General features: G+C 42.1%; 1 protein-coding gene across 1 annotated transcript; it reads right to left on the bottom strand.

Annotated features, from left to right (window-relative positions):
- Window positions 1-1070: 1070 nt before the first annotated feature.
- ABCG8 (ATP binding cassette subfamily G member 8) lies at window positions 1071-18504 on the bottom strand. The gene is made up of 13 exons (XM_067293148.1): window positions 18426-18504; window positions 16645-16749; window positions 15595-15751; window positions 13350-13588; window positions 12799-12931; window positions 9659-9928; window positions 7868-8033; window positions 7675-7767; window positions 6603-6802; window positions 6396-6472; window positions 4756-5023; window positions 4107-4234; window positions 1071-2948 (listed from the first exon to the last, which is right to left on the bottom strand). Exons 1-13 carry the CDS (start codon window positions 18480-18482, stop codon window positions 2811-2813), a joined length of 2031 nt encoding a protein of 676 aa, XP_067149249.1. The 5' UTR covers window positions 18483-18504; the 3' UTR covers window positions 1071-2810.
- Window positions 18505-18535: the final 31 nt, after the last annotated feature.

Here is an 18535-nt window from a genome sequence, read left to right as displayed (position 1 = left end):
TGCTGGTTGAGGAAGCACAGGGAAGGCATGGACTTCTACGGACATAGGGGAGTCTAGGGCAGAGGAACGACTACCCTGAAATTGGAAAAGCGATGCTGAGGTGAAACTAGATGATGACGTTTAGCCCTTGCTAGAGCTCAGGGGAAGGTGTTCATTCTGTCGCCGGCCACTTCTTTGCAGCAGCAGCTCCGCTATGGCAACGTGAAACCTGCACAATGTTTCCTGCATGCAGCTAACGTGAAGCGGGACAGGAGCGGAGCCACCCAAGTCCATAGCGTAATCGTCGCTGCGTGAGAGCTGCATAATTCCACCGAGGCTTGTATTATTTCTCAGCTCCTCATCGTGTGAGTGGGGCAGGTTGCGTGTCACCCGCCCACTCTTCCCCGTACCCAGCCCCACAGCATGCTATTGTTAGGTGTGAACGCTAATTGCTGGTGTTCCAAGCCTCCTATCTTCTTATTGCTAAAGCCTGTAACAATAATCACAGCCTATATTCCCCATCCCTCAGCATCAAGGAAACAAGATATGATCATAGGCAACCTGCCAATGTAATTGTAGTATATCGAATGTGAGCCTTTTCTGTGTAAACACAGGCCTGGCCACATCCTATGATAGCTCTTCCTACACCCCATACGATGGCTGTTCCCAGGCTCGCAGCTCAAGTCCCCATTATGTATACATCTACCCTTGTCATAACACCACCTCTGAAACACTCACACCGCTTGGTCCTGCTGCATAATGTTAGGAGGGTGGAATTTTAAATTGAAAAAGGCTGTTTAAGTAATGTCAGCAGCCTGACTAATTTCACAAAAGGAAGGAAATTCAAAGTTAAGGCTATGGTATATTCTTATCTAGATGCCTGAAGATTTCTGTGCATGACAATATGCCCCTAAAATTCAGAGCTGTCCCTTATGTCTTTAATTTCTCCCATTGTCTCTCTCCTTTTTTTATTAAACATCAAAGTGAATTCACAACAGAGAGTCAGCCTAGAATTTAATCCTCTAAATACCTTGAAAATAGAGGTTTAGACTAGAAGTACCAGTATACACCCTTAAAACTTCAGTGTAATATAAAAGAGATTCTAATCACAACAGATCATTACAAAGAAGAGTAAACCACTTTAAAAAATTGAGTGTCTTAAATATAATAAAAAGGAATAATTAAGAATCAAACAGGAAGCTGCTATTCTGACAATTTAATGATGCTGAATTGGACTGAAAGAATTGGTTTTGCCATTAGAAAGCAATGGAAATCTGATAATTTCAAAATGGCACTAGAATAAGATCAAGAGTTTTCAAAATCCTATGAAACAGAGAGAGAAAGGAATGGTAGAACTTGCCTCAGAAAAACCTTGGAGTGTTTTGGACTCCTACTGCTGCTTAAGGCTGGAGCTGTTGGTTTTTTTCAGACCTACTTAAAGTCTTTAGGGTCTTCCTCAGAATTTATTACTGTGTGGCCTCTGTGGAAAGCAATGTGGCAGCCCTATTTGCCTAATGGAAGTAATAAAACATTGGTGGTATTTTATTTTTATTTCTTCTTTTTTTAAAAAAATCGGATTTACATAACAATATCCAGGGCATTTTACAGCTGATTATACTAGGAGTTTTCGAGTGTGCACAGCACATCAGTAAATGAAAGTAGAAGATGCACTTTGGAGTTTTTTTAGATGTATACAAACACATAGCTATGCATCCAAATATTATAAAAACAAGCAAGCTAATCATATAAAACGTTTGCACAACTGTGCACCTAATTTGCATGTGTGCTTACCATGACTACACATGAATTACAGCCATTTATTTGCCCTTATCTAATTTTCTGAGCATTTGTCTTATGACTACATACAGGTAGGTGCACAATTACAAGCACTTCATAGATTGTGCCATTAGATTTTTAGTTATTGGGTGGACAGGTTTGATATTTTCTACCTGAGAATCTCAGGAACCAAAACTGGCAGATTGCTATGATCTGTATCAGCATGGAGAAAGATGTGATTAGTAACAGTCAATTTGTGTGTATTTATACTGTAAAAATGGATACAAGAAGGTAAGATAATTTTATCTGTAACAAGAAATCATTAATACAGTGAGAAAATACTTATTTTGGGCATCAACAGCATGTAAGTGGAAGAACACAGGCAAAATCTTAAAGCGCTTGAGCAATTATAAGCAACACAGAATAATTAGTATTTGTTTTCTGTCCTTGCCTATACCAGGTTCTCCTGAAGCTTTAGTGAAATTCTCTCTCTCTGTTTCTTTCCTCTACATTATTCTGTATGAGTGTTGAATGTTGTACTTGCTACAGAAAGTGAAGTGTTTTATATGTGCCAATACTGCTTCTCTCAAGTTCCTTAATTAAGTACCTGATCACTGTACATTCAAAAATTATTGACTCAAATCTCAGCTATCATAAACTGGGATAGGTCCTTCTGAATCCATGGCCTATAGCTCAAGCTATTGCAAGATGTAGGTAACTCAGATGCATCTTGCCACCTATAGAACCGTATGTCAAAAAAAAAAAAAAAAAAAAAGTGGGAGTCTCAATTTAGTTTCCTTTCTCTGTGACAGTATGGTCTGAATCCAGGAGCACAACCTGGCTTCCCACTGTTGGTATTCTGCTGCCATCCTGTGGTTCACAGGACTCACTTCATTACCACACACTATGCAGACACCTGTTCTTGCTGTGAAGAATTAAAGGCATCTACAAAGGTCACAAAAAATAAGCTTGGGTGCTTTCCATGCTGAGCAAAGATGTGAGCGTTTTTGTGCAAGGGACCCTGTAACATGCTACCCTGTCTGCAGGTTTTGCTGTTACCAGTTTTGATGCGATTTCTGCTTGATGAACCTCAGAGATAAGTAGTAGAAAATCAGGAAACTAATAACAATACCAGTGAGGATGAGATAGCTTGCATAGAGAGGCTGCGAATCCAGGTCCAGAGACTGAGTTACCTGTAAACACAGACAACACAAAATTAGGAACTGGCAAAATTTTCACGCTGTGAAGCGATACCTCTCCTATGTGTGCACTTCCTAGATCCTGCCTTCTTTTGCAGGTGGGTATAGCTATTACCTTAGAGGTCACTTCACTGTGGTCTGGCAGTCAGTTACAGCTATGCTGCTTCCAGGGATGGCGGTATTTCAGAGGCGTGTAGTTCAGCTTCCAAACAATTTCAGCAAGCAAGTAGTTGGGGTTTATATGGGAAATAGTTGCTCTTTTAAAACATTTCTTTTTCCTTTTCTTTTTTTTCCCAGTTCACCAAAGGGAAAGGTATAAAAGGACTTACTGCTCTAGGGACACCTGAACACAAATCTGCTTGAAGCAGGGTTTGTTGGCAGCTATAGCTGCAACCCTCCAAGTGTAAAATGTCAGGAGATTGAGCTGCTATACCAGTGAATCTCAGAATCTTTGTATTGGTGGAGTTTGTGCCTCCAAGTCTTTTTCAACAGGCTTTGCAAGGCAGCTCTGGGGCAGCAGGTGCAGGCAAGGGGCAGCTGCCCACAGCTGCACTCCCTGCAATCATCCACCACAATTCAGCAAGCTGCGTAAAGCGACCTAGCATTGCCCTTTGCAACAGGACTCGCAGGCGGCAGCCCAGAGCCACAAAAATGTGGCAAAGTGGTTTCTGTGGGCAGCGTGTTCACACCCAGCCAGCTCCGAGCAGGTGCCGAGTGCATCTCTGTCCCTGCATGGCTGTGCCTGGAGTGCTGCAGGAGCCAGGGAGGCACTTCCCGGTCTCCTTCCTTCCTCTGCAAATGCTGGCATAGGAATAACCTCATAGAGTTTCATTCAAGTTTGGGCCTCTCGCTTCCCTTCTGCTTATTTGGGATCAAACAGGGGCTAGGAGAGGGAACAGCATGCATAACCCCTGTCAAAGCTCCATCGTACCAGGGCTGAGGCATCAGCAAAGACAACTGTCAAAAGTCAAATAGCACCAAGCTCCAGGCAGCAAAGAGCCAATTTAAAATACGCCAAGTGTAATGGGACTTTGCTTATTGATTGGGGCTGGTGAATTTGTGGCCTACAGCATCTACTTAAATATGAGAGGTATGTAAATAGCATTCTAATTAACTATCAACTATAACAATTTTTATTGGAGAGCAACTTACTAGTTTCCCTGGTATGTGAATGGTAATGTTTCCAATAGCCATTTCGTATGTGAGTTCGTTAAACTGAACTTGCATCAGGCCTTGAAAATTCCATCTGAGAAAAGATATTTTAGAAATCCAGAATGGAACTGGAAAAAAAAGGCAGAAAGAAAGAAATTGGTATAAATACACAAAAGTTACTTGGCACCTCAAAAATAGCTGTGTTGCTGCCAAATACAGTAGGTTTGTTTAATTTCTTGATATTCAGAAGCTGTAGACAAATAGTTTATTATTGAACAAAAGGGCAGATATATAATTATGTGGCAATGGAAAAGTAGGGGAGGTTAATATCTATATCTATCAGTCTCCTACTGCCAAATAAGCCTCATCAGAGTTGCACATTCATCTACTGAATATAGTTCTTGTTACTGGAAAAATGTAGGGACAAATCCAGCCTCATGCTTTTTTTAAACCAAACCCACCATTGTTACTTCATTTTCAGATGGAGAAACTGATGCCAAAGGAATAATGCAACTCCCCTATCACCATGCAAGAGGATAATTGTAGCGGTGGGAATAAAGCAGAGTTTTCCTGCATGGCGCTTGCTCGGCCTCCCAATTACTGACCGCTGATGGAAAGGACCAGGGTTTCAGTTCTGAGGCTGTCCTACCTGTCCAGAGGTTTTCCAAGCTTATCACAAAACCACCACTCAGGTAGAAGGACGTGAAAAGGACGTTGCCAAAGAAAGCAGACAGCTGCAAGGTGGGCAGCAGCGCCGCCACCCAGAGCGCCATGGTGCGGGCGCAGTAAACAGCCAGCCACACAGAGAGGAAGTTCAAAAGGAAATGTTCTGGTTCGGGGCTGAGGTTTGCCAGCCAGTAGATGGGAATCCCATAAATGATAACAAAAGCGCAGTGCTCTGGGAGCTCCCCCAAAATCTGTTTGGGAAGGAGAGGGGAAAAAAAAGACAGAAAAGTAAGTTGAATGGCAATCACAGAACCTTCTGAGATGCATCTTATTGTACTTATGGACTATTTTAAAAAAGTCTGCAGGAAATACTCCTTTAAAATGCGATCATCTCCTTTTTAGGTGTTATCAGTGACATGCAAAAAAAATAAATAAATCCCCAACAGAAATGAAAATCCTCACTAATTAGTTCTCTACTTGTGACAATTCCTATAACTAACTGCTAAGTTGATCGGCTCCTTGTTAAGGAATAGATGTTTGTTACAGTTTTGTCAGTTTCTAAGCATTTAAGACACTTTCCCCTTTTCCCTTTGTAGGCTTGATAGTAGTAATACTGTTACTGACTCATTGCAACTGTATGTTTTATCCAGATTTTAGCTGAATCTAGCATGAATTCAGGTTTGAGATAAACTGTGGTTATGGTTGGTCCCCTCCTCACTTTGTCCCAAGGACAACAGCCCAGTTGGTTAACTACTTAATTCATTGTAAAACAGAAATATGCTTAGGATATTCTCAAATATCTAAAGGTGTATATATAGTATTATGATTTTTTTTTTCCTAAAAGGCTTACTATTGGAGGATAGTAGTAAGGTTGTTACAAATCACACTGATTTTTTTCTATGAATAACATACAGTCTTTGTGACAGAATGCAATGAATATTTTTTTTCTGGCAGCCACTAATAAGCATTTAAAATCTTGTGCAGAAACGGAAACCTAAATTACAGATGCCATGGCAAGCAGAACTCATCTCACAGTGGCAAAATCACAATGAAAGGATTATTCTAAACCCTTATGAGAAGGAGAACATAATTAAAAAAAAATCCTCTGTAATTTCCAGAAATTCTGGCACTTTATGCACTAATACAATTGTTTTTTCTGACCAATACAGACTCAAACAACTATTGGAAATGTCACGGTTATCATCTTGCTATTTCTGTTTTATGATTGCTGTAGCATTTAATATGAATTTTCTGTGTTATGGATCAAGTCACGTTATCAAACTTTCAAAGATATTTCAGCTAATGAAATATGCAAGTATGTAAAACTGTCTAAACACTCAAATTTTTCCTGCAGAATCCCCAAATTTTGGCCAAATAACCCCGTGAAAGACTCCTCTACAGCTTTTTTGGCCTAGGATCTGAGCTGTGATTTATGGCAACAGGTCTGGAGTAGTTTGAGGTTTAATGAGTTAATGCCAGGGAAGCAAGAATGATAGCCTTAGCTGGCAGACGCAAAAGAACAAAGTGCGAAATGACTATGATTGTTTATATAACAAAACGTGGGGGTTTTTTTTTTCATGTTCAAGACAGCTGTGTGTATTTCCTGGCAACAAAACCAATTACCTTAGCAAAGAAGTATGGACTCACAGAATACATTCCATCCTCCAAGTCATGATAAAGCATTGCTCTTTCCGAATGACCTGCAACACAGAAACAAACAGGTTGATTTCATCCTAGAGTTGCCTTCAATAGGTATAATTTTTTCATTGATTTAAAAATTACTTGCTAGTTTTGATTGCTTATAACATTTACAATAAAACTGACACTTACATTTGGCAATAACATCCAAAATCACTGTGAATGGGGTTAGTGCACCTATCATGTACAACAGTGCTGTTGTGTCACGAATAGAGAGTCTGCTTTTTTCATGGCCATAGTACAAAAATCCAATTAATAATGACATGAGAAGGGCCTCAAATCCATGGATTAATAACGTTGAAAGATCTCTGAAGTCATTGGAGACTTGGCGACTAGGAAAACAGCAACATTTACCATAAGGTATAGTACTTACTAATGCCAGATATATTCAGATATATTGCCTCAAATGCTCTTCTAACGTTCATTTGTGAAACTTGCTGTCTTTGAGGAGGACAGGAATTTGGATGTCAGGTCCTGTAAATGTTTTTACCTAATCAAAGCTATTGAGCACCTGTAGCCACCTAGTATTTTAGAGCTGAAATGCTGAAAGCTTGGTGGAAGGCAGTGGGGCCAGAAGGTCTGTTTTCTGTCTCAGAGGTGCAGAACCAATTACTTAACTTACAGAAGTCTCTCTGTTAAGGGCCTATAGCATATAGTAATACCATCTAATACTGACAGTGATATTCTACATGTATTGAGCTGGTTGGTTATAATATATACATATTTTTTTTGAAAACACATGCATCAAACCCAACTTCCATGCTGGCTCTAATCAGCAAAGCCTCCTGGCTTCAAATCTTAGACCCAGGGTGAGGGTGGCAGGGCCTGAGCCTCCCGCTTGGCTCTCTGGCTTTGTTGAGGGCCAGGTCGCCTTCCTTCAAGGCACAGAGATCAGAATGGCAGCACCCAAAACTGGGACAAATATTCCTGACCTCCTGCCACAGCTCGGCCCCACGGGCTCTTAGTGATGTGAGCAGGAGGAGGCCGGGGCTGGGGCAGAAATGGGCCGTATGTCTGGCGGGGGGCTGCTTGGGTGGCTGGGGAGACCTGGCACAGCAGCTCCTCCCTCCCGGGCTCACTCCATCCTATTGCTCCCTCTCCAAACTTTCAACATGTGCTCAACTTGTGCTTTGGGCTTCTTTCTTAATACTTTAAAATACAAATGAACATGAGGTATAATTGTTTATGCTGGAGATACGGTTACCTTAATAATACCGTGAACTGCTTTAGGACTCCTGGTAACTGATCACTTGAATGGGAAGGCATGTTAACAGACTCTTCTGAATTTACATAGGAACTGCCCGAAAGAAAAGATAAAGAAAATTGAAATGAGCTCAAGCTGTAGCAGTTATTCCACATCTGTCATATGACAGATATATGTTCTTTATTTTCTTTACCTTTGTTGGCTGGATGTGGTCACACCATCACCTCCTTCATTAACTTTCCATAAGAAATCATCAAAGTCTTTGACTTTCTCTAGGAACAAGCTGGCAAGAGTATTTGCTCTTTTTTGGCTTTCCATCTCCTTTTCTGTGTTCTGTTTATCAATACTGGTCAAATCGACTGCAAGACATTATTTGGCATGAGTCTATGCTACAGATGTGATAACTTAATCACACTGTGTCTAGAAGCAGAGATTGTATCATGAACAGACAGTACAACATGTGTGTATGCATTAAGCTACAATGGTTATTCTAAAAACTTTATCAAGTTTTACAATTACTTCAGGTAATTAGAGAAGAATAGCTTGTTAATGTGTATTTTTTTTCTTGGGAAATGTGTGTAAATAAGTGTTAGTTATTTGACAAACCACTGATGGATTTCATAATTGCTCATTATAAGATTAAAAAATACTATTTCAGATTTTTGTCTAATTTTAATAGTGGCTTGAAAGAGATGCTGGGAATGAACAATTCAAATTCCCTTCCTGGTACTGTAGGCATTTACAACCTGTTATGTGAATTTGGCTTAAATGGTATGATTTTTCTCTATTTGTAAAAAGATAGTTATCTCCTTTTGTATCATGCAGATGTACCATAAACTTTACCTGAAACTGAGAAAGCCTAAGAAAAACACTATCCAAGGACACCATAGTAGCAGCAGTAATAGTTCACTTAGCATTATGTTTTTTTTAAATTAATGAAACCAATTATTTTTTAACTTAATCCCATACTAGGGTCCCTATTTCCACTTTCCTGCCCCTCATATTTTCTCATATGGTGGGGCTCTGTGTGTGCCCCACCATAACTTCCCTCCCTCCCACAGTGGAAGAGAAATCAGAAGGGAAGCAAATACTCCAAATACCCCATCGCTGTATGGGGTTGCTGCAAGCCCACATCACAGCTGCACTTGGCTGAGTGGTGACAAAGGTGTCCTTGCAGGGGTTGACATTCAGGTTTATTTCTGTTTATCTCTGTACAACTGATAAGAGCTGCCCCTGGCTGCTATATAAGCACAGCCCAAAAGGTTACTCCAGAGCACTGCACTCAAGTGTCTCTGCAAGGTTTGCTAGCCAACTCGAGTGCAAAGACCCATGGGTTGGAGCTGAACCGACCTCTGTGGTAAGAGGCTGATGCCATCAGATTAAGAGGGCCAGATTCCCTTCAGATGCTGCAAAAGGCAGTTAGAGAAGGAATGGATTTGGAACCATGTAATTAAATTTCTTTGAGAAGAGGAATAAAACAATGGCTGTTCTGGGTTTATTTTTTTCTCCTTTCCAATATGCTTGGTTGGGCAGCAATTTTCTTTCCCAGGTACGTGCTATTCCTCACCTTGGGAGGCTGCCTTCCCACATTTCTTGAATAAGTCAGAGAATGACTGTTCTCAAAAAGCAATTCATCAGCTCATCCATTCCTTTTTCAGTGAGGGTAAAAATTCCAACCAGCTAAAACATGGCATTAAGGGTACTAAGCATGTGGGAGAGTTATTATACCTGGCAGGAATTGAAGGAGAATTATTTAAAATTGATTTTGTCCACATCTCTTGGTTTTGTTACATTTTCTATACTGACATATAAGCAAGGGTCTTATTAAAAAGTGAACTTGCTGTAGTATTGATTCAAGTCATTCAAGCCACAAGGCATTTTAAGACAGTTATGGTCGATAAAAATTTAACGTTTTAGTTGATACACTTATGAAAGCAAATGATTTCCAGTAACATTATTTTTTATGGCAATGTTTGATACTAACCATAGAAATCTGCAGGATTGCTGTACTTTGGGCAGGGATAGCCTAGTTCTGTGAAATACTGGACCATGTTTCTAGCTGTTCCAGAATAGACAGTGGCTCCAGAAGTCAGCAGAAGAACTAAATCAAAAAGTTGAAAGATATCTGACCGGGGTTGATGAACTGAAAGAAGAACTAATCTGTTTCCTCTGGCCAACCTGGATAATGTTATCACAAGGTTATGCGCAGTAAAACTGTCCAGTCCAGATGTGGGTTCATCAAGTATCAGTATTCCTGCCAAAAACAATAAGTTTAACTGTGTAAAGTAGTATGTTTGATCTGGAAAATATGTTCCAAGTGAAATGGTGCTAGTGCATGAAATCTCCCTCACATATTCATTAAAATAAAGAAAAGTCAAAACCATATTTCATACCAGCTTCAGATAATATTTAACAATGGCTGTATTTCTTTCTTATCTTATTGAACATAATGAGAGATAATAATTATTTTAAATCTTGTCTTGCTCCTGCTGGAAACAAAATACCATTTCTGGTTTTCATTGGGAAGTAGATTCAGGTTCCTTATTAAATTTGTGTCCTTCTCTGTGGTTTTTCTGTGAGCATGACTGAGCACTGGAATGGGTTGCCTAGAGAGGTTGTGGAGTCTCCATCCTTGAAGATATTCAAAAGCTGTCTGCACACCATTCTGGGCAACCTGCTTTAGGTGACCGTGCTTGAGCAGGAGGGTTGGACTAGATGATCTAAAGGTCCCTTCCAACCTCAACCATTCTGTGATTTTGCACTTTGCCTGTACAGATATCTGGTACATTAATATACAGTAGTATTAGTTTAGTATACTGCCTACTGAGATATTTTAAACTATATACTCTATATTTAGACCTCTTGCATTACTCGTGTAAATATCCACATGGCATTAATTTAGATAGCTCCTCCCAAACTGTGCTTTATTTCACACCTATTCACACATGCATACGAAGAGATATGTGTATGTGCTTGGATGTTTTTGTTTTGTAGTTGGGTGTTTAAAAACTTCAAAGTGATTTAAGACCTTGCAACGTGTGTACACAGACAAGGTTTCTGTGTTGAGAGATATGTTTGAAATGCAAAGAAAGCTGTACTTATTTTTCCTAGAACTAATGATTTTTTGACTTCAGTAGCAGCACATCTATCCCTGAGCATCACTTATTACAAAAAAAGACTTCTGCTTGCCCTTAATAACAAAAATATAACTTTGTATAAACAAAGACTTCTTAGATCCTTCTCCCAGTGGAGGGAGAACAGCTGGAAAATCTCCCTCAACAAGTGGCTCAGCTGAGATTATTAGAGCTGTTGATGTACGTAAGAACGAATAGGGCACTCAGTTCTGCAAAAGTAACTGCCAGGTTTAGCCTTGTGTTTTGCTTCTACTGAAGACGATGGAAGTTTTCAGCGTGCTCACGGCGTGAGCTGGTCATGTCAGTGATCTGCATAAGACAGCAACGAATGTAGCCAAGACTATGACCTTCCCTGTTAACATCTCACATGTAAACAGACAGTATGGGGAAGAAAGGAGAACAACCCAGAAATTTTACTAGGCCAAAAACCTTACAAAGTAAAATGTGGCACACGGTCAAGTAAAAACCAAACCTCATACTGAGATGCACAAACGGGAGCCGGTCTATGAGGGAGGCTCCAGACACGGTTCAGTGGTTTGTGCGGCTGCTATTTTGGGTGGGAGTGGGGAATAGCTCTCGGAGGTGGCCTGCCCAGCTCAGATGCTGCGGCTCCCACAGCAAAGTCAAGTGTACACTGGCTTCTGAACTGCTCGATTCACAGTATTATTACCGTCACGGTTGCAGCATTACCTGTCATCAGCACCAATTTTGGTTTACACAGAATCACAGAATCACTGAGGTTGGAAGGGACCTCTGGAGATCATCTAGTCCAACCCCCCTGCTCAAGCAGGGTCACCTAGAGCACATTGCACAGGATTGCATCCAGGCGCATTTTGAATATCTCCAGAGAAGGAGACTCCACCACCTCTCGGGGCAACCTGTTCCAGTGCTCTGTCACCCTCACAGTGAAAAAGTTTTTCCTCATGTTAAGATGGAAGTGTCTGTGTTTCAGTTTGTGCCCATTGCCTCGCGTCCTGTCGCTCGTCACCACTGAAAAGAGTCTGGCCCCATCCTCTCGACACCCTCCCTTCAGATACTTGTACACATTGATAAGATCTCCTCTCAGCCTTCTCTTCTCCAAGCTAAACAGGCCCAGCTCTCTCAGCCTTTCCTCATAAGAGAGATGCTCCAGTCCCCTAATCATCTTTGTGGCCCTTCGCTGGACTTGCTCCAGTAGTGCCACATCCCTCTTGTACTGGGGAGCCCAGAACTGGACGCAGTACTCTAGATGTGGCCTCACCAGGGCTGAGTAGAGGGGGAGAATCACCTCCCTCGACCTGCTGGCAACACTCTTTCTGATGCAGCCCAGGATACCATTGGCCTTCTTGGCCACAAGGGCACATTGCTGCCTCATACTTAACTTGGTGTCCACCAGCACTCCCAGGTCCTTCTCAGCAGAGCTGCTTTCCAGCAGGTCAACCCCCAACCTGTACTGCTGCATGGGGTTATTCCTCCCCAGGTGCAGGACCCTGCACTTCCCTTTGTTGAATTTCATGAGGTTCCTCTCTGCCCACCTCTCCAGCCTGTCCAAGTCTCTTTGAATGGCAGCACAGCCCTCTGGCGTATCGGCCACTCCTCCCAGTTTTGTATCGTCAGCAAACTTGCTGAGGGTGCACTCTGTGCCTTCATCCAGGTCATTGATGAAGAAGTTGAACAAGACTGGACCCAGGACTGACCCCTGGGGGACACCGCTAGCTACAGGCCTCCAACTAGACTCTGTGCCACTGAGCACAACTCTCTGAGCTCTGCCATTCAGCCAGTTCTCAATCCACCTCACTGTCCACTCATCTAACCCACACTTCCTGAGCTTGTCTATGAGGATGCTATGGGAGACAGTGGGAGACAGTGTCAAAAGCCTTGCTTGTTTAAACCAATGGACCAGCACCCTGTCACTGTGCCTGACCTTGTCCTCTCACGGCCCCTTGTCCCTGATGCCTGCAGCCATGGAGGTGGCCGCGGGGTGCAAGGAGGGCGCTGAGGCTGGGCTTACCCGGGTTCCAGAGCAGCTGCACGCCAATGCTCACTCGCCGCCTCTCTCCTCCCGAAACGCCACGGAGGTACTCATTCCCAACCCGTGTGTTTGCGCACTGACGCAGCCGAAGTTCGGCTATAACATCTTCTACCTGGGGGAATCAAACGGTAAGAGTGATAAAGCAGGATTTGCTATTTGGATACTTGCACATCAATAAAGCTGAAAATATGGTAAATATGTTTAAAATTCAACTGCATATGACGGTGCTATCTGATCAAGAGCCCCTTGAAAACAAAATCTTGATTTTAGAGATAATGTTGAAAACCCCCCAGCAATCAGCAATTTAGTAGTTCTTTCAGCCTCTCTAATGCTTTCTCTAGATTGTCATTTTTTATGAGCTTTGGAACAATTGCTGGTTTCTATCTTAAAAGAAGAAAAAGGTTTATAATTCATAATCTACATTAAAAAATGCCAGATTAACTGTTCTGACTCCAAACACATAGGATCTCTTGGATAATTCCTGTCAGACACATTTTTGACAACTTTATTTTTTCCTACAGCTTAATTACCCTTTTTTTCCTTTGTGAATCTGAAAAAAACTTTGGAAGGCGCAGTTTGGCAACGAACAATAGCGTTTCTTTGACAGTCAGGTGGGGGAGCAGTCGGTCATCCTGCCGCACGTGTGCGATGCATTTCTTAACAAGCTGGGGAGTGCTGGTTTTGTCATTGATCAGGATTTGACCTGACTTGATTTTGCCTCCGTGATCCCGACAGGTTATCACATCAAGCAACGATGTCTTTCCACCAGCTAGAAAAATCAAAATTGAAAAATAAATTAATTTCTAGGGGACTAATTTAAGAAGTGATTTAGTTGCAGAAATAGATGATAGAAGTTTTGATTCTTTAACGTCTGTCTCCCAACCCTTTCTGAAGCTGTTCTGAAGCCCCAGAGATAGACTGACCCTAAGGCAAAATGCTGACACTCAGCTCTATGCTCATGTTTGGGAAATCTCTCTTTTCCAGAATGGAATACACGGCTTTAACCTTTCTCATTTCTCAGGACAATCAGTAGTTTGCCTTTGATGGTAGCTATATGATCTGAAAAAGTGCTCTCTCTCTCTCCTTCTCTCTTCTAGTTACCTTTCTTCTCTCACTTTTGAAACATAGGTAAAAGGTGGTGTCCCGCACTAGCGGCACTGACTGCAGGGCTGGTGCCTGAATGCTTGATGTGAGCTTGCCTCGTGGAGGGAATTGTGAATTCAGAAATGGCAGCTAGAACAGTTGAATGACTAAGGTGCCGAAGAGCTACGATTATACAAAAAGTAAGAATCTTAATAATCACAATTTAAATAAAAAATCATTATGATTTAAAAAAGATAAAAAGTCATTTAAATAATTAAGAAAAGCTGGCTTATACTTAGGGGAATGAAAGTAAAGCAATGAAAACAAAGCCTGATTTGGAATTAAATAGCAAATGACTTTTTCCCTTATGCTGTACAATACTGTATGTAAACACCCAGAGTTCTCTTATTATGATTAGATGTCATTTATTTCTAGTCTGTCTGTTGAAAGATTAACTCCACACTTGTTTCTTAATATATACATTTAAAAAAAAGAAACCCATCCATCTGTAAACCATGTATTGCTCTGTTTAAGAATGACATATTGATTGCCATTGACAATGTGAAACCCATCAGCAGTTTAAACCATTTTACTAAGGCATTTGATGAAATAGATGATAAACAGCTTTTAAAAATAGTTTGACTAGTTTGCTGAAAGGGGTTTGTGCTCAGTGTATGTTACCTTACAAAAGTACTGTGTCTACAACTCAACATGTTATTCCGTCACAAGCTTTTCCTGTTACTTGTGGGAATCTCTAAAGTACATCTTCAATTTCATTGAAGACATGTGCTAAGAAAAATTCTCCATGCTAATAGGAATTTTTTTTCCACGGAAGTAAGAGTTAAAACTTCTGCAGTGATTGTGTCTCACCTTTCTCTGAGTGAGAGTACCTTCACTGGATTACAGCTAATCTGATGTAAGAGTGTAGGGGAGACAAAGCACGGGACAGTTTTACCTCCAAACCATGGACACTTTCCAGTTCAGCTTAACTGGTCACGTGCCTACTCCTTATCCCCCTAGATGAGCTTATTCTCAGCTAACTACACAGGGTAAAGGCCGTCTCTCCATTAGTCAGCCTCACCCCAGAGAAGATTAAACCAATCCCATCAGAAAATGAAAGAAAAAAGATGCAGAAAAGCAGAGGCCTCCTTAACGTCACTGTAAGCAAAACAAAAGAAGAATCATCTTTTTTTTTTTTTTCCCCTTATGTTTCTGTTAAATTAATCTGAATGTGGTATTTTATCCTGTTAGGTATGTTTGCATCTGAAGGAAATATCTGCTTGTGGGTATGCAGGTTGCCACTAATCTTTCTCTTGGGGTCTGGCCAGGGTCTGGTAACAGGGTTAGGTCTGCAGTTAGCCTGCTCTAAAGCTTAGCCAAGAATTGCTTCAGGTCCACCCGAGCTGGGACTGCCAGCCACAGCTCTAATACTACCCAACTGCGCCTCAAGAAACAAACGGCTAGCAAATGTACAAGTCATAACAAAAATTGTTTTCCTAAGGAAAATCAGATTTCATTCCATTATGATTCCTTGTATCCTCACACTTTACATTTTAAAGACCATAAGTGATGCATTTCCTAGCAGTTGTTTCTCAGCTAGATTTTGCCATTCAGAAGACTGAGGTGTATTGTTACTAGCTGTGTATGTTTTACCTCAGAGTTGGTCGGATCAAGAAAATTAGTGGTTCTTACCAGTGCTTCCTATAATCGCTAGCATCTGACCGCTTTGAACTTTTAAATTCAGATTCTGGATTACTGACACGTGAGAATCTGGACCTGAGTTCCAGGTCCATGGCATTTTCATCTGTGCTAGGTTCTCGTACCAGGGAATCTGAGCTGCCACATTAACCTAAGATTAAAAACAAAGAAAGAAACAAGCCCCTTCAGTTAGGACAATGAACTATTTAGCAATAAATACTTTCAAAGTTAAGATGTTACAAAGGAGAGAGTACATGGAAATAATACTGTGAATTTTCAGAAATACATGGAAGAAGGTTTTTTACAGCCAAGTATGGTTTCCCTGCCTTGTTTCTTATTCCTGTTAATCACTGAAGCTATCTCTATCCTCTACATTACTTAGGTAACTTATTACTATTGCATGTTGTTGATCTGGGCATTTTTGAAATCACTTGGAACTGAAACTTGAAATACATTTATTTTTCTCTCTTAAAGGCAAATACTATCTGCTTCATTAGCCCAAATGTGTGCACAGTTGCATATCTTTCCAGATTGTATTTTTTGTTGGTAAAGCGATAGGCAGCATTTGTGAAATCTGCTTCAGATGCTTTGGTGGCACAAAAGAGAAGAAAAATGTCACTGGCTCCCTGAGATTCCTCTTTAGGTTTGTCACCCTCCCTCTGTCTCCTCCTGCGGGCTCACCTTGCCACCGAGGGCTCCTGCTATCCCTAGATGGCAGGAAAGTCCCTCTGCCCCAGCTCTCCCAGGGGCATAATTTAGCTCAATATTGAGAGAAAACAAAGCCTAGAAGCAGATCTCTTTTCCTGCCTTATGCCCTAGCTTTACCAGATATATTTAGCCTGCAGTCAATAGCTGCAGCCAAAAACATGAGTATGCTCTCTTTACACATCCAAAACTTCTGCATATTTGGCTGTGCAACAGTTGTGTAAACCTAATGTCGTGAACTTCAACTTTGTGCTGCTTTTAAAGTGGCTTACAAACAGAAGCAGGAAACTGCTGGGTATACTCCATGCTAAAGGGAAGAAAATACAGTAGAACTTTTACCTGATAGTTGAGTTCTCTGACCTCAAGGACGTTTGATTTTCCGCTGTACGTGAAATACAGACTGTTATCTTCTTCCAAGCAAAAAATACTGTCTTGGACCTTTGTCTGGAGAAATTATTATTGGGTTAATTAGAATAGCTAAGTTGCTGTTAGAATTTGAGTTTAGAGAGAAACAGAAAGGGAAATACATTTGATGAGGTATAACGGTACTGCTGACATAAGATACTGTACTGCAAAACTGTGAAGGGTTGAAATGTGCTATTTCTTAAGTGGCATGAAATGTACTTTGATCTAGAGGCATGGGAGAAGGCCAGACATGCTGTGCTATGTTTTTCTATTTAATTTTGATTTAAGTGGGTTTATTTTCAAAATGGAGTTAAATTGCACTTCATTCTACCATAGCAAAATGGGATTCTATTTCTATTTTGGAGAAAAATTATCTGCTTCTGGAATGTTAAGATCAAAATGATACATATTGAAATTCATAAGTTATGGCAGTCAAAAACTAAGGTTCACTGAGAGTATGTTCATTGTTGAATTAAAGCATACTGCACCGTAGTGACCCGAAGCAGCGAATTCACCACCGTGTGGGCAGAGAAGATAATTTGCTAATGTCTATCCTGTCAAACAGTAAACGGTAGCTGCAAATGGTGACCGCTCAGTAACAAAAAGTTAATCATATTCAAAATAAGGAATTAATTAAACTAACCAATATATCCAAACACCCACAGTCTTCACTAAAACCTCTGCTGAATAAATGTCTTGTAAAATAACAGGGAAAAGGTATATCAGCCCGAGTCAGACATCTGAGATCACCCTGATTGTGCGCCCTTTGCCGTGTCAGGGTGACGTAGCTCTCCCTGTGGTTCAAAGCCTGGGTTTCCGCTACCCCCAAGGAGGTCGCGTGCCCCTGCCCGTCCCTCCCTTCAGCTTGGCACCTCCACTCCGGCCTCGCGGCGGCTGAGTCGCCGGCACTTTAACCCAGAGGCCTGGCAAAGGAGCATGCACATGGTTACCAGCACAGGCTCCTCTTCTGCCATTTTGCTTTTTTTAATTCAAAGTTTGTATCTGTCAGCTGGAACTTGGTGTTCTGAGAGCTGAGTTAAAATAACAGAAAGTTGACAGGGCTTGATTAACTCTTTGCATCTAGCCTTCTTGAAGTCGCCCTTGCTTTGCTCGGGCACTTTTCCGACTTTGGCCTCCATTCTGCGTGCACGCCTGCAGATTTTCCTCCCAGCCGATGGTTGTCCCTCTGCCAGAGCCTCGTGCTTTTCCTGTGAGCCAAAGGCCCGTTTCTCGGCCAGTATGAACGCACCGGTGTGCACCCATCCAGACCTCTGTCACCTTTCACACACGGCGCCCAAAATCCCTGAACGTGCTTCCTGCTCTCACAGCAAACCAGTCTGGCAGAAAGCGCCACGACACAACGTAGCACCGAAATGGTCCACGTTTCCCTCCACTTCCCCTGCGCGCAGTGCTGCTCCTTACAGCAACCCTGCACGGGAAGGCTGCTGGTTTCGTGGCGGTTGGGGCCTGCAGAGGTGGGCAGCGGCTGCCACCGCCCCGGCGAAGGGTTTGGCTTCGTCCAGGCGCTTGAACGAGCCCCCTGCGGTGCCCGGGCGTCGCTGGCCTGGCCCTGGCTTTGCCCTCAAAATGCTTTTGGGGGAGATGTGGATGTTTCCTTTGCCCCAAAATCCCTGAGCGTGTTGCTGGGGCCGGGGGCGAGCGCGGCCCCCTGGCGCCCTCCGCGCCGCCATCCCCCGCTCCCCAGCCTCACTCACCGCCACGGCCCCACGTGCTGCCAGCGCGGCGCCCTCCGTCATGTAGCCCTGCGCCATGTCGCCTGCGGCGGTGGCCGAGCGCTGGGCTGCTGAGCTGCCTGCTCTTTCAG

Source organism: Apteryx mantelli, chromosome 3 (genome assembly GCF_036417845.1).
Source record: "Apteryx mantelli isolate bAptMan1 chromosome 3, bAptMan1.hap1, whole genome shotgun sequence".
Taxonomy (NCBI): Eukaryota; Metazoa; Chordata; class Aves; order Apterygiformes; family Apterygidae; genus Apteryx; species Apteryx mantelli.
Note: the sequence above shows the minus strand (reverse complement) of the source record. Positions and strands in the feature narration are given on the sequence as shown.